General features: G+C 38.8%; 1 protein-coding gene across 2 annotated transcripts in view; it reads left to right on the top strand.

Annotated features, from left to right (window-relative positions):
- The window catches only part of ZBTB11 (zinc finger and BTB domain containing 11), a 34,939-nt gene that overhangs the window by 5,175 nt on the left and 15,328 nt on the right, over window positions 1-14,436 (top strand). For both annotated transcript variants that reach the window (XM_081086734.1, XM_081086733.1), the window contains 3 exons: window positions 2,683-2,918; window positions 3,752-3,983; window positions 13,370-14,211. In XM_081086734.1, coding sequence (XP_080942860.1) covers window positions 2,683-2,918; window positions 3,752-3,983; window positions 13,370-14,211 — 1,310 coding nt within the window. The remainder of the gene's footprint in view (window positions 1-2,682; window positions 2,919-3,751; window positions 3,984-13,369; window positions 14,212-14,436) is intronic.

The raw sequence follows: 14,436 nt of genomic DNA, 5'->3' as shown, positions 1-14,436 counted from the left end.
TCAGCTGCCTCCTGCACACCCCTACTAGGGATCGAGAATCTCACCCAGCACCCTTCACTTCTCAGGCTGACACTTTATCCAATCAGTCAAACCAGCTAGGATTCATTTCCTCTTAATTGTATGTAAAATATATATCTGTCCAGGCTTTTTATTGTTTTGTTTTGTTTTTTAACCTACTCATGTCTCATACAAGTATAGACTTACTATTGACTTTAATATTTTCAGATGCTAGAATATAACCTCTGTTGCTCTCTAAATCTATGCACATGTAACTACCTTTTTAATTTTATTTATTTATTTATTTAAATATATTTTTATTGACTTCAGAGAGGAAGGGAGAGAAACATCAATGATGACAGGAATCAGCTGCCTCCTGCACACCTCTACTGGGGATCAAGCCAGTAACCGGGGCACATGCCCTTGACTGGAATTAAACCTGGGAGTCTTCAGTCCGCAGGCCAACAACACTCTATCCACTGAGCCAAGCTGGCCAGAGCATAAATACCTTTTTTATGAAAGTTATATTTACTCCTAATCCATTATTTTACAAGTTATATCTGCTAAAAAATTGTATTCTGTGAACAAATTCAGCAAATTCCTAGGTTAAACAGGTTTTTTTTACTGTAGAACTCAGGGCTTTTTAGTATAATAATATCCATTGTGTGTATCTAAAATGAGAATACAATTTTTGAATTTATGAGTCCACTATGTACTTTCTAGTAAAGATGGGACATAATATAATTTGAGGAATACTGCTTGACTACTGTCTGAAAGTTGAAAGCAAAGAACTTGGTATATTTTGATATATTGAAACTCTTTTCAGGAATTTATTATATACTCTGTATCATTTTAGCTAATTAATGAGCCTTTTCATTTGCATTTTATTTGGGAATTGTGAGGAAAGGAGTTTCTGCCACAGGGATGGACAAATGTGTTCTTGGGTAAGTAGTATAATATACTGAAAGGTTACATGGCTTCTGGAGGTCCAGCATGCAATTTACTGATGTGACTTTGGACAAGTTACTTGCCTCTTAGGGCTTCATTCTCCCAGTCTGTAGAATGAGAATTAATTGGTCCTAATTTATAAGGATGGTGTGTGTGTGTGTGTGTGTGTGTGTGTGTGTGTGTGTGTGTATACTGTAAATCCTCATTTAATGTCCTCGATAGGTTGTGACTTTAAGCAAAACGATGTATAACAACCAATTTTACCATTTGCTAATTGATATAAATAAGTTAAGTTCCTATTTAGCTATTCATCTTGTCAATGTTGTAACAAACTAACATTGAACAGAACATGTCATTCAAGGCAAAGACCTGCTATATATAAAAAGTGTTCCTCCCTGCTCCCCACCCCCTACCCCCACCCCAACATGCTGGGTTGGAAGTTGAAATTCAAAATAGGGTTTTGAGAGTGCCTTTTGTACATTCAACTTTTGTTAGTTGTGTATGCTGTTATTTCAGATAAACTTAAAATCTTGAGTGGGTGGGAAAGGGAAGTACATCTGTAATAGTGTCAACAATAAAAAAGAAAACCTAAAATGTCATAGCTTTCAAAAACATGAGATTTCTTTTATAATATGATTACAAGGTTTGGTTGTAGTCCTGTTCAGGTTGCAGATTGGCCCTACCTGTCTTTTTTTTGTTTTTTTAAATATATTTTATTGATTTTTTACAGAGAGGAAGGGAGAGGGAGAGGGATAGAGAGAAACACCGATCAGCTGCCTCCTGCACACCCCCTACTGGGGATGTGCCCACAACCAAGGTACATGCCCTTGACCGGAATCGAACCTGGGACCCTTCAGTCCACAGGCCAACGCTCTATCCACTGAGCCAAACCGGTCAGGGCCCTACCTGTCTTTTTTCATCTACAGTTCAAGCTAAAGTACAGCATCCATCTGGAACATGTTCTTTAAGAGGGGATGAAATTCAGAGAACTGAGGTGAAACAGTGTCTCTCTCTCTCTCTCTTTTTTTTTTTTTTTTTTTTTTTTTTGTATTTCAGAGAGGAAGGGAGAGGGAGAGAGAGGTAGAAACATCAATGATGAGAGAGAATCATTGATCGGCTGCCTCCTGCAGGCCCCCAACTGGGGATCAAGTCCACAACCTGAGCATGTGCCCTGACTGGGAATCGAATTGTGACCTGGTTTATAGGTGGACGTGAAACACTGAGCCACACCGGCTGGGCAACAGTGCCTCTTAAGCTTCTAATGAGACATGGCACATATCATATCCATTGACCAAAGCAAATTGCATGGTCAAACCTGATGTTAGTAAGGTGAAGAAGTATTAGCTTGAGCCACATTATGTTACTGTTTATGAAGGTCAAAAACAGTTGAATATTAGCAGTTTCATGTAGCTCCTAATGCATGAATAAGTAGCAGCTCACGTGAAAATGGGCAGTGCTACATAGTGATGGGGAAGTGAATAATTAGAAATAAACAACAAACAGTCTACTTCAGCATGGAAAGAAACCATTGTTTGTAACCTTATATCTTTGAAAAAAATGTATCTTAAATTCTAAAGAACTGTGTACTTAATGGGGCATGTTTGTGTCTACACATATGCATGCACTGGAAGATACATAAGCATACACAGACTAAATAATCACCAATATAATATATTTTTCAATTTTTAAATAAGAACAATATTACAGTTGACTTGTTAATTTTTATTTTTATTGTAGGTATATTAAAGCAAGTCAAAGATTACATTAAACAGTGTAGCAAATGCCAGGAGAAACTAGATCGCTCCCGTCCAATATCAGATACTTCAGAAATGTTGGAAGAATTAGGACTAGACCTTGAATCTGGAGAAGAAAGTAATGAATCAGAGGATGACCTGAGCAACTTTACTTCAACTCCAACTACAGCCTCCAAGTCTGCAAAAAAGAAGCCAATATCTAAACATGAACTTGTATTTGTAAGTGGAACTTTTCATTCAGCTTTAACATGTGTAACTAGTGTATTAGTGTTTGTAGGCTTTGTGAATTTTTTCTTAAACTACTAAAACTGCTTGAGTATTGGCATTGACATTGAAGATTTAAGCAGGTGTGGATCTGCAGGGGTTCTCAACCTGTGGTTCGTGACCCCTTTGGCAGTCGAACGACCCTTTCACAGGGGTCGCCTAAGACCATCCTGCAGATCAGGTATTTTCATTATGATTCATAACAGTAGCAACATTACAGTTATGAAGTAGCAACGAAAATAATTTTATGGTTGGGTCACAACATGAGGAACTGTATTTAAAGGGCCAGAAGGTTGAGAACCACTGGGTAATGCACTATGTTGTATACACTACAAGTATGCTAATATTGCCTCTTCATTCAGCATAAATATTCCTGTTGTTCTCTTCAGAATGTAACTTGTTAATTACTCCTCTCTTTTTTAATGGTGTATAGACAGACAGAATACACTCTGGAAGCAGACTCTGGGCCACGCAGCAAGGTGAAATTAAGCTGGCTGGGTTTTTGTTTTTTGCCTGCATTAGTTTCATATATCATCAGATTTCAGGCTAGTAAGAAGTGAGATGCAGGCTTTCAGTGGGTCAAGTAGAATGAACATAGCAGAAGAGAGTGAGAACAACATATCTTTTCATTTAAATACATAGGTAATAAAGAAAGAATATCAGGCTATTTCTTTCTTAATTAGTGGTATCTTTTAAAAGGGAAGGATGTGTCTTGTCTTAAATTCTGTTAAGGGTAGACATTCAGATGATATATGATACAACTCTTGGTCTCACACTTATTTTGATAGGTTGACACCAAAGGAGTGGTGAAACGTTCTTCTCCAAAACATTGTCAGGCTGTGTTAAAGCAACTGAATGAACAGAGACTCTCCAACCAGTTCTGTGATGTTACTTTGTTAATTGAAGGAGAAGAGTACAAAGCTCATAAATCTGTTTTGTCAGCTAATAGTGAATATTTTCGAGATCTTTTTATTGAGAAAGGAGCTATTTCCAGTCATGAGGCAGTGGTGGATCTTTCTGGTAAGAATTTTCTAATACTCTTGCTTTTTGTTTATAAGTACATACTGGAAGAGGCGTGTGTGTGTGTGTGTGTGTGTGTGTGTGTTTCTTACAAACTCAGGGTTAATGCTAAAGTGGAAGAAGCCCACTTACAGCAGCAGACTAAGCTGAACTGAAAACCTGTTAGCAAGGCTTCCAAGGTAGATTTATGGAAAAGGCTGTCATTTCCTATCCACTGCCTCTTAGGTGAGACAGTTGTAGCAGTAGAAAATTATCTGGGATTTACACTGTTAAAAACAGTTTGAGAAAAGTCCATGACTGCATCAGTGTTGTTACACTAAGTAATTATGTTATTTAAAAAATTACTGCCTACATATTCAGTTGTGGAACATGTTAATTATAGAGCACTTTTGTAGGTCTGGTTTTTGATTTTTAAGATTAATCATTAGAACTCATTAGGTTCAATAATCAAACTGTCAGTGAAGGATAATAAGAATTCCAGGTAGAGGGTTTTTTGTTTGTTTCATTGTTATTGTAAATAAATAATTTGACTTTTGTTTTTGGCCTTATTAGAACTTATAGAAGGGCTTAGCAATCAATAAATGAAAATTTAGTACGAATTAAAATAACCTGCTGGGATGGTGTGGCTTAGTGGGTGAGCATTGACCTATGAACCATGAGGTCACAGTTCAATTCCCCATCAGGGCTCTTGCCCAGGTTGCAGGTTCGATCCCCATTGAGGGCGTGCAGGAGGCAGCCGTTCAATGATTCTCTCATTGATGTTTCTGTCTCTCTCCCTCTCCCTTCCTCTCTGAAATCAATAAAAATATATTTTAAGCCGAAACCGGTTTGGCTCAGTGGATAGAGCGTCGGCCTGCGTACTGAAGGGTCCCAGGTTCGATTCCGGTCGGGGGCATGTACCTGGGTTGCGGGCACATCCCCAGTGGGAGGTGTGCAGGAGGCGGCTGATCGATGTTTCTCTCCCATCGATGTTTCTAACTCTCTCTATCTCTCTCCCTTCCTCTCTGTAAAAAATCAATAAAATATATTAAAAAATATATATATATATTTTAAAAAATAAAATAACTAACCTTATTTATTCATTTTCTCATAATATTAACTTGCTGCAACTCTTGAATTACTGACATCACTGTGTAAAGTGTCATTTCCTCTTTCTGAAACAAAAAGTAATTTTGTCCAAGTATATTAACAACCTAGTTAACCACTGATCCTTTTCTACCTTGTACTTTTTAAACTCATTTCTTCTGGGGAGACAAATACATAATTTTTTTCTTATATGTCCTTAATTACTAAAAGCTTGACTCATGTGGCTCAGTGGTTGAGCGTCAACCCATGAACCAGGAGGTCACGGTTCTATTCCTGGTCAGGACACGTGCATAGGTTGCAGGCTCAATCCCCAGTGGGGGCATGCTGAAGGCAGCCAATCAATGATTCTCTCTCATCATTGATGTTTCTATCTCTCCCTCTCTCTTCCTCTCTCTGAAATCAATAAAAACATATTTTTAAAAATTCGTTAATCATCTGTGTGTGAGGAACTAATGTAAGCTCTGGCAATATGGTGAGCAAAAACTTTTATGGAGCATAGAGTTGTATTACATCCTAGATTAGTTGAGTTTGCTTTTCTCTGGGTTTGGAGACACAGGAGAAAATACTCCTTATAGTGGGCCATCTTAATAATAAAATTCATCACAGATATAGTCTTTTTATATTTTAGCTTTGGAGTTTTTTTTCTATCTTCTTGCATCTGAAGCAGAAAAAAGCATATGAGTGTTTTTCTTTCCCAATTTCTCACTAGCTTGTAGTAAATTAAATGTCCGCCCCCAAATAACTGCAATACAACCTCTTTATTAAAAAAATACCTCATTTATTCTTCATTCCATTTGCTTATTTTTATATATGTTAAGCAAATATGTTTTATTTTAAAAAAATTTTTTTATTCATTTCAGAGAAGGGAGAGGGAGAGATAGAAACACGAATGATGAGAGAGAATCATTGATTGGTTGCCTCCTGCACAATCCCTACTGGGGATTGAGCCTGCAACCCGGGCATGTGTCCTTGATCAGAATCGAACCCAGGACCCTTCAGTCCTCAGGCCAGCGCTCTATCCACTGAGCCAAACCAGCTAGGGGTGCTAAGCAAATATGTAAGCCAATAGTAGGTGAAGGAGACATTAAAATTTTTCATTTGCTTTAAATACTAAATATATAAAGATTGTTTATAAAATACTAGAGGCCCGGTGCATGAAATTCGTGCACTCAGTGGGGGGAGGGGGGCAGTGTCCCTCAGCCTGGCCTGCACCCTCTTGCAGTCCCAGAGCCCTTGGGGGGTGTCCGACTGCTGGCTTAGGCCTGTTCCCTCGGGGGGAACGGGCCTAAGCCAGCAGTCAGACATCCTAAGCGCTGCCACAGAGGCAGGAGAGGCTCCCGCCACTGCTGCTGTGCTTCCCAGCCCTGAGCCGGGCTTTTAGCTGAGTGGCGCTTCCCCTGTGGGAGCCCACTGACCACCAGGGGGCAGCTCCTGTGTTGTGTGTCTGTCCCCTAGTGGCCAGGGCACATCATAGCAACCTGTCATTCTGCCATTTGATCAATTTGCATATTAGCCTTTTATTATATAGGACTAGAAGGCCATTGCATAAAGATTCGCGCAATAGGCCTTCCTTCCCCTGGCTGCTGGTACTGGTTTTCCTCTGGCACCCAGGATCCAGTCCTTTGGTCTGGCCGCAGCAAGGCTTGGCTTCAGTCTTCAGTCTTCACTCCAGCCAGAGCCTACAGTCTTCACTCTGTGCCTGTGTATGCAAATTAACTGCCATCTTTGTTGGGTTAATTTGCATAGTTGCTCTGACTGGTGGGTGTAGCGGAGTGACACCAATTTGCATGTTTCTCTTTTATTAGTGTAGATGTGTGCATTGCCTGGCTGGCATGACTCAATGTTTGAGCATCAGCCTATGAACCAGGAGGTCACAGTTCGATTCCAGGTTGGGTTACATGCTCTGGATGCAGGCTCAATCCCCAGTGTGGGGCGTGCAAGAGGCAGCCAATCTATGATTCTCTTTCATCATTGATGTTTCTATCTCTCTCTCCTTTTCCCTTCCTCTCTGAAATCAAAAATATATTTTAAAAAATAAAAATACTTTTAAAAATGTCTTTTTTAATTATCTAACTTAATATAGTTGAATTCATCTGTATTTTTCTTTATTTTGTTTATACATTAGAAAATTCTTTCCTACTCATAGATATTTTCATACATTGTCTTTTTACATTTTTCTAGTTTTTCTTTTATGTTTAATTTTTAATCTATTTGGAATATTAGTAAGAGATAGGTATTTGATATTATTTCCCTCCCTATTTTGATCACCACTTTTCTCAGAACCATTTAGTGAAAATTCTATCCTTTTCCTGCCCAAAGACCATGCAGATTCTCTTAGAAAACAATTTTCTGCCCTAGCCAGTTTGGCTCAGTGGATAGAGCGTCAGCCTGTGGACCAAAGGGTCCTGGATTTTATTTCTGTCACAGGCATGTACCATGGTTGCAGGCTCCTCCCCAGCCCAGACCCTGGTCAGGCCTCATGCAGGAGGTAACCAATCAGTATGTTTCTCTCACATCGATATTTCTGTGTTTCCCTCTCTCTTCCACTCCCTCTAAAATCAATGGGAAATATCCTCAGATAAGGGAAAAAAAAACAAAAAGCAAATTTCCACATGTATTTGGTACTGGCTCTAAGTTTTGCTCTAATCTATTGGCTGTTTCTTCATACTCTCTTTTTAAATTTTTTTTATCCTCACCTGAGGGCATGTTTCTGTGGATTTTTAGAGAGGGAGGTGGGCGGGGGGAGAGGGAGGAGAGAGAGAGAAAGACAAAGAAAGATGGGCTGCCTCCCATCAGCACCCGGATAGGGGACTGATCCTAAAACCTTTTGGTGTATGGGACAACACTCCAACCAACTGAGCCACCCTCCAGGGCTTTTCTACACTCTTAGAATTTGGTCTTAATTACCTGAGCTTTATAATAAGGAAAGTTTGCCACTTTTATTATTCAGGTGGGTTTTAGTTATTTAGAACCAATTGCTATTCCATATAAACCAGCCGCTCTCAACCTGTGGGTCGCGACCCCTTTGGGGGTCGAATTACCCTTTCACAGGGGTCGCCTAAGACCATCGGAAAACACATCTATAATTACATACTGTTTTTGTGATTAATCACTATGCTTTAATTATGTTCAATTTGTAACAATGAAATTGGGGGTCACCACAACATGAGGAACTGTATTAAAGGGTTGCGGCATTAGGAAGGTTGAGAACCAATGAACTGTCAAAGCAGCTCCTCAACTTCCACAAAAAGAAAATAATGTATTTTGATAGAGACTATAATAAAGTTTTAGAGATTTATCCAACAAAGGCCTTACTTATCTTTTGCTATATTCCAAGGTACTTTATACTTTTTGATACATTCTCACTTTATATTCTGTGTTTCTTAATCTCTCTTTCATAATTTGTTCATTTCTTTGTAGATTATCCTGAAAAATTCCAGTTCACTCACTCTTTAGCTGTGTCTGATTTGCTATGAAATTTATTGAGTTTTTTTATTCCAATTTGTGTTTTCCATTTTAGAGGTTCTTTTTATTTTTATTTCAGATTATCAGTTTTAGGGAGCTACTTTTTATGATCTTTTGTTCTACTGGTATGCTACTCTTTGTTTTTCATGTCTGATTATAGCAATACTTATATTCTTTGCTGGTTTGACTTACGCTGTTTGTTTCTACTAACTTTTTGTTCATTTGTGTCTTGTTTCTTTGTGATTTAAAAAAAAACCCAGCCCTATATATACTGAATTCATATTCTTTAGAATTTTATGGGAAATCTTTGAGTTCTAAGTTGAAGATCCTAGAAAAGCATTTGCTTCTTTAGATACCGAGGGCATTAGCAGTCTGGGACCACTTTAAATTCTCATCTTGAGGGTTTTTTTATCACTATCAAAGTGCTAAATTAAGCTTGGCTTAATTTGGTGGGGCACTGAGTATATTTAGAATAATATTTTAAAATATTTTTATCTAGTATTTTTCAAGTATATGGGTCCTTCAGGGCACCGTAGTCTACCATACTGTATGCTGGATGTGGAAGTACCTATCATAAGTTTATTTATTTATTTTTTATGTGTAGGATTTAGTTTTATATTTTATTTTTTAATTTTTTAAAATATATATTTTATTGATATTTTACAGAGAGGAAGGGAGAGAAATAGAGAGCTAGAAACATCGACGAAAGAGAAACATCGATCAGCTGCCTCCTACACATCTCCCACTGGGGATGTGCCCGCAACCCAGGTACATGCCCTCGACCGGAATCGAACCTGGGATCCTTGAGTCCGCAGGCTGACGCTCTATCCACTGGGCCAAACCGGTTTCAGCTATTTTTTAAATTTAATTTAATTTATTTTTTGTTAATCCTCACCCGAGGATATTTTTCCATTGGTTTTTTGGGAGAGTGGAAGAGAGAGGGAAAAACAGAGAGAAACATTGATGTGAGAGAAACACATCAATTAGTTGCCTCCTGCACGCCCCACACTGGGGATCGAGCCTGCAACCGGGCAATGGGCCCTGATCAGAATCGAACCGTAGCCCCCTGGCTTATAGGTCAATGTTCAACCACTGAGCCACACCAGCTGGGCGTGTTGTCCTTTTTTTTTTTTTAAAATATATTTTATTGATATTTTTACAGAGAGGAAGGGAGAGGGATAGAGAGTTAGAAACATCGATGAGAGAGAAACATCGATCTGCTGCCTCCTGCACACTCCCCACTGGGGATGTGCCTGCAACCAAGGTACATACCCTTGACTGGAATCGAACCTGCAACCCTTGAGTCTGCAGGCCGATGCTCTATCATGTCCATTTAAAAAAAATTTTAACTTTCATAAAAACATATAATATAAAATTTCCTAACTTGGTAGCTCAGTTGGTTAGAGCATCATCCCCACAGCTAAGGTTGCAGGTTTGATTCCGGTTAGGAATCAAACATTGAATGCATAAATAAGTGGAACAACAAATCCATTTTTATCCCCCTTCCCCTCTTCTTCTCCTCTCCTCTCCCTCTAAAATCAATAAAATAAAAAGAAGCCCTGGCTGGTTTGTTCAGTGGTTAGAGCATCAGCCTGCAAAACAGGCTTCCAGGTTCGATTCCCTCTCAAGGGCAGGTGTCTCACTTGCAGGCTCAACCCAGATTGGGGTGTGAATAGGAGGCAACCAACCAATATATCTCTCTCACATCTATGTTTCATCTTGCAAAATTACCCGTTTCCTTTTCATTTACAGAGTGTGTATATATATGTATGTAAAAAGGCTAGGGGTAAAAACAGAATACCAAAATTATCTGTCTTATCTTTTAACAGTAAGATTATGAGTGATTTTTTATTTTTGTTTTCTTATTTTGTGTGTGTTTTATAGTATTTTTAAAAAGTGATTCTTTTTTTTAAAAAAAGATATTTTATTATTCATTTCAGAGAGAGAGATGGAGAGAGAGATAGAAACATCAATGATGAGAGAGATTCATTGATCCTCTGTGCCCCATACTGGGGATCGAGCCCGCAACTCAGGGATATGCCCTGACTAGGAATCAAACCATGACCTCCTGGTTTATAGGTTGATGCTCAAGCACAGAGCCATGCCAGCTGGGCTGTTTTATAGTATTTTACAATAAACATAACTTGTAGCTTTGAAAAAATGGTTTTAGATAGTCCAAGTGTTATTTGGAGCAGTGTTAATTCTTTTGTGGAAAAAATTTTCTTATGGCTTCAAACTTAGAAATTAAAAAGATACTAGATAACAGACCAACATACATTATTTTGTTGGTATGTGTGTGTTTTTTAAAGAAATATTCTTTCTATCCAGCTGGTGTGGCTCAGTGTTTGAACGCTGACCTATGAACCAAGAGGTAACAGTTCGATTCCTGGTCAGGGCACATGCTGAGGTTGCAGGCTTGATCCCCAGTGTGGGGCGCAGCTGATCAATGAATCTCTCTCATCATTGATGTTTCTATCTCTTCCCCTCCCCCTCCCTCTCTAAAATCAATAAAAAGTATATTTTTTTAAAAAGAAATATTCCTTCTTTCTTCAAGCTATTTAACTTGGTCTCATAATTTGTAGCAGGATTAATATGGTTAAAGCCTATTTAATTACAGCTTTCGTTGGAATGGCAGAAATAGCCATGATGATAATGTTGATGTGTAGTTCCCTCAGTTTCCAACCTGATCCTAATGTATCTCAGTTTATGGCTTCCATGTATACTTTCGCATCCCATCTGCCTATGGAAAAGGACAGCATTTTATGTAGCTTGAGTCAAAACTGAATAACGCAGCAAATGTGTGTTTTTAAAAGGTTGCTTTGACTCTCTCATATTTTTTTAAAATATATTTTTATTGATTTTAGAGAAGAAGGGAGAGGGAGGGAACGGGGGGGGGGGGGCGCGGAGAAACATCAATGATGAGAGAGAATCATCGATCCACTGCCTCCTGCACACCCCCATCTGGGGATGGAGCCTGCAACCTGGGTATGTGCCCTTGACTGTAATAAAACCTGGGCTCTTCAGTCTGCAGGCCTGTGCTCTATCCACTGAGCCAAACTGGCTAGGGCTGGCTCTCTTTATTTTAATAAAAGATCTCTAAGACAGCTCAGCTGGTATGTCTCAGTGGTTAAGCGTCAACCTATGAACCAGGAGGTCACAGTTTGATTCCCGATCAGAATACATGACCAGGTTTGGGGCTCGGTCCCTGGTGGGGGGAAATCAATGAATCTCTCTCATCATTGATGTTTCTGTCTCTTTCCTTCTCCCTTCCTCTCTGAAGTCAATAAAAAAATATTTTAAAAAGATCTCTAAGATAAATTATATATGAACAGTAAGGCACAGTAGAGTGTAATAAGATACCTCCTGTAAAAAAAGGGGAGTAAGAATATTTGCTTGGCTTTATAAAGAAACTCTGGAAAACTATACAAATTCTTAAAAATACTGGTTATGCCGGAACCGGTTTGGCTCAGTGGATAGAGCGTCGGCCTGCGGACAGAAGGGTCCCAGGTTCGATTCCGGTCAAGGGCATGTACCTGGGTTGCGGGCACATCCCCAGTAGGAGATGTGCAGGAGGCAGCTGATCGATGTTTCTCTCTCATCAATGTTTCTAACTCTCTATCTCTCTCCCTTCCTCTCTATAAAAAAATCAATAAAATATATTTAAAAAAAAATACTGGTTATGGAGATGGAGTTAGACATCACTATAATTTTCTGATTTTTGAATCATGACTATATTAAAATGGCTTTTGAAAGTGAAGTACTGAGAACTTAGAAAAGAAATAAACTGATCTTATTTTTTCAGATAAAATAGGAATGTAATACCTCATATGTACAGTAATTATTTCATTCCTTAGACCAGGAATAGGCAAACCATAGCCCAATTCTCTTTTCCCTCGTTTTTTTTGTAAATAAAGTTGTATTAGAACACAGCCACACCCATTTGTATATGTGTTATCTATGACTACTCTTTCTAGCTATAATGACAGAGTTGAGTAGTTGCAACAGACATTTTATGGCCTGTACTATTAATTATCTGACTCTTTACAGAAACATTTTGCTAGCTTCCAGCCATATACCTTGTGGGTTTTTTTTGGTTTTTTTTATTGTTTTTTTAAAAATATATTTTATTGATTTTTGACAGAGAGGAAGGGAGAGGGATAGAGAGTTAGAAACATCAATAAGAGAGAAACATCGATCAGCCGCCCCCTGCACATGTCCTACTGGGGATGTGCCCGCAACCAAGGTACATGCCCTTGACCGGAATCGAACCCGGGACCCCTCAGTCCGCAGGCCGACGCTCTATCCACTGAGCCAAACCGGTGCTGGCCATATACCTTGTTTTTAAATATTTAGTAGAACTCATTGTTCACAATAAAATTTTTATATGGACTTCTATTAAAATATACAAGCTATACATATGAAGTGAGGTTAGGAGACAAGTTGGTTGAACCCTGCCTACTCACCTGCATCCCTCTCTTTTTTTACCCTCCATTCTCCAGCAGCTGTTTCTTGAGGGGAATTTGAGGAACCCCCGGGGTTCTAAGGAGTACAGTTTGAAAATGACTGCCTTACAACAACTCTTTGAGGTAGTAAGTCTGATATTATTTTCTATTTTAGGTATTGAGAGACTCGGCTTATAGAAGTGAGTTAGTCAAGGCTTAATAAACAACCAGAACACAAAAACAAATCCAGGGTGTTTAATTGCAGAATAAATGGTCATGTTTGCCTTTATATTCTATTTTATATTGTTATAATCATGTATTAATTGTTCTTACAAGGTGTGTTAGTAGTGGTGATTTGACTTTTTTGTCCCCCATCTGTCTTGTTTCATATAGGTTTCTGTAAAGCAAGCTTCCTCCCTTTACTGGAATTTGCCTATACTTCTGTGCTAAGTTTTGATTTCTGTAGCATGGCTGATGTAGCCATCTTGGCTCGGCATCTCTTCATGTCAGAAGTTTTAGAAATCTGTGAAAGTGTACATAAACTAATGGAAGAGAAGCAGCTAACGGTATATAAAAAGGGTGAAGTACAAACAGTTGCATCTACCCAGGACTTACCAGAACAAAACGGAGGTACAGCACCTCCTGTGGTTAACAATGAGGGAACCACCACAACTTTACCTACTGACCTTGGGGATTGTGAAATTGTACTGTTGGTGAATGGAGAAGTGCCAGGAACTGAGCAGCATGGAGAGCTCAGACAGCGGCCCGAGCCCCAGGTCTCCGCAGAGGCTGAAGCTGCTCTGTCACCTTCACCTGCAGGCTGTGCAACTGATTCTCACCCTGAAATGGAGTCTGTTGATTTAGTAACAAAAAACAACCAGACAGAACTAGAAACTTCAAACAGTAGAGAAGGTAGCACAGTTTCTAATATTTATCCTAAACTCTCCAAAGAGAATGTCATCAGTGGCTCTCCAGAAAACAGTGATATGAGAAATGATACATCAAATGAGGATATCTGTGATGAAGACATTCCAGAGCATAGACAGAACCTTGGCCAATCTTTAGAAGATCAGGAAAATCTAGCTGCAAAGACAGACCTCAGCCCTGATGATGATACTTATAGAAGCAGGCTTCGACAACGTTCTGTTAATGAAGGGGGATATATTCGACTACACAAAGGAATGGAGAAAAAGCTGCAAAAACGGAAAGCCACTCCCAAGTCAGCAGTTCAGCAGGTATGATGAAGAGTTAGCATTTGTAGTTTTAGCTTTAATTTGAAAGCATTATATGGGTAAACTTATGCCTATGGTGAAAATCATGGGGTGAAGGAGGATAAGTACAGGAAAGCAACTTAAACTTTTAAATAACAGTATAATAAGTTATGTGAATTTGCAATATTTATGATTCATGACTTAAAAATAAAAATGATTAATATTTACTTAGATTGTGTTTTCTATCCC

This window comes from Myotis nattereri, assembly GCF_964212035.1.
Source record: "Myotis nattereri genome assembly, chromosome: 3".
Taxonomy (NCBI): domain Eukaryota; kingdom Metazoa; phylum Chordata; class Mammalia; order Chiroptera; family Vespertilionidae; genus Myotis; species Myotis nattereri.
Note: the sequence above shows the minus strand (reverse complement) of the source record. Positions and strands in the feature narration are given on the sequence as shown.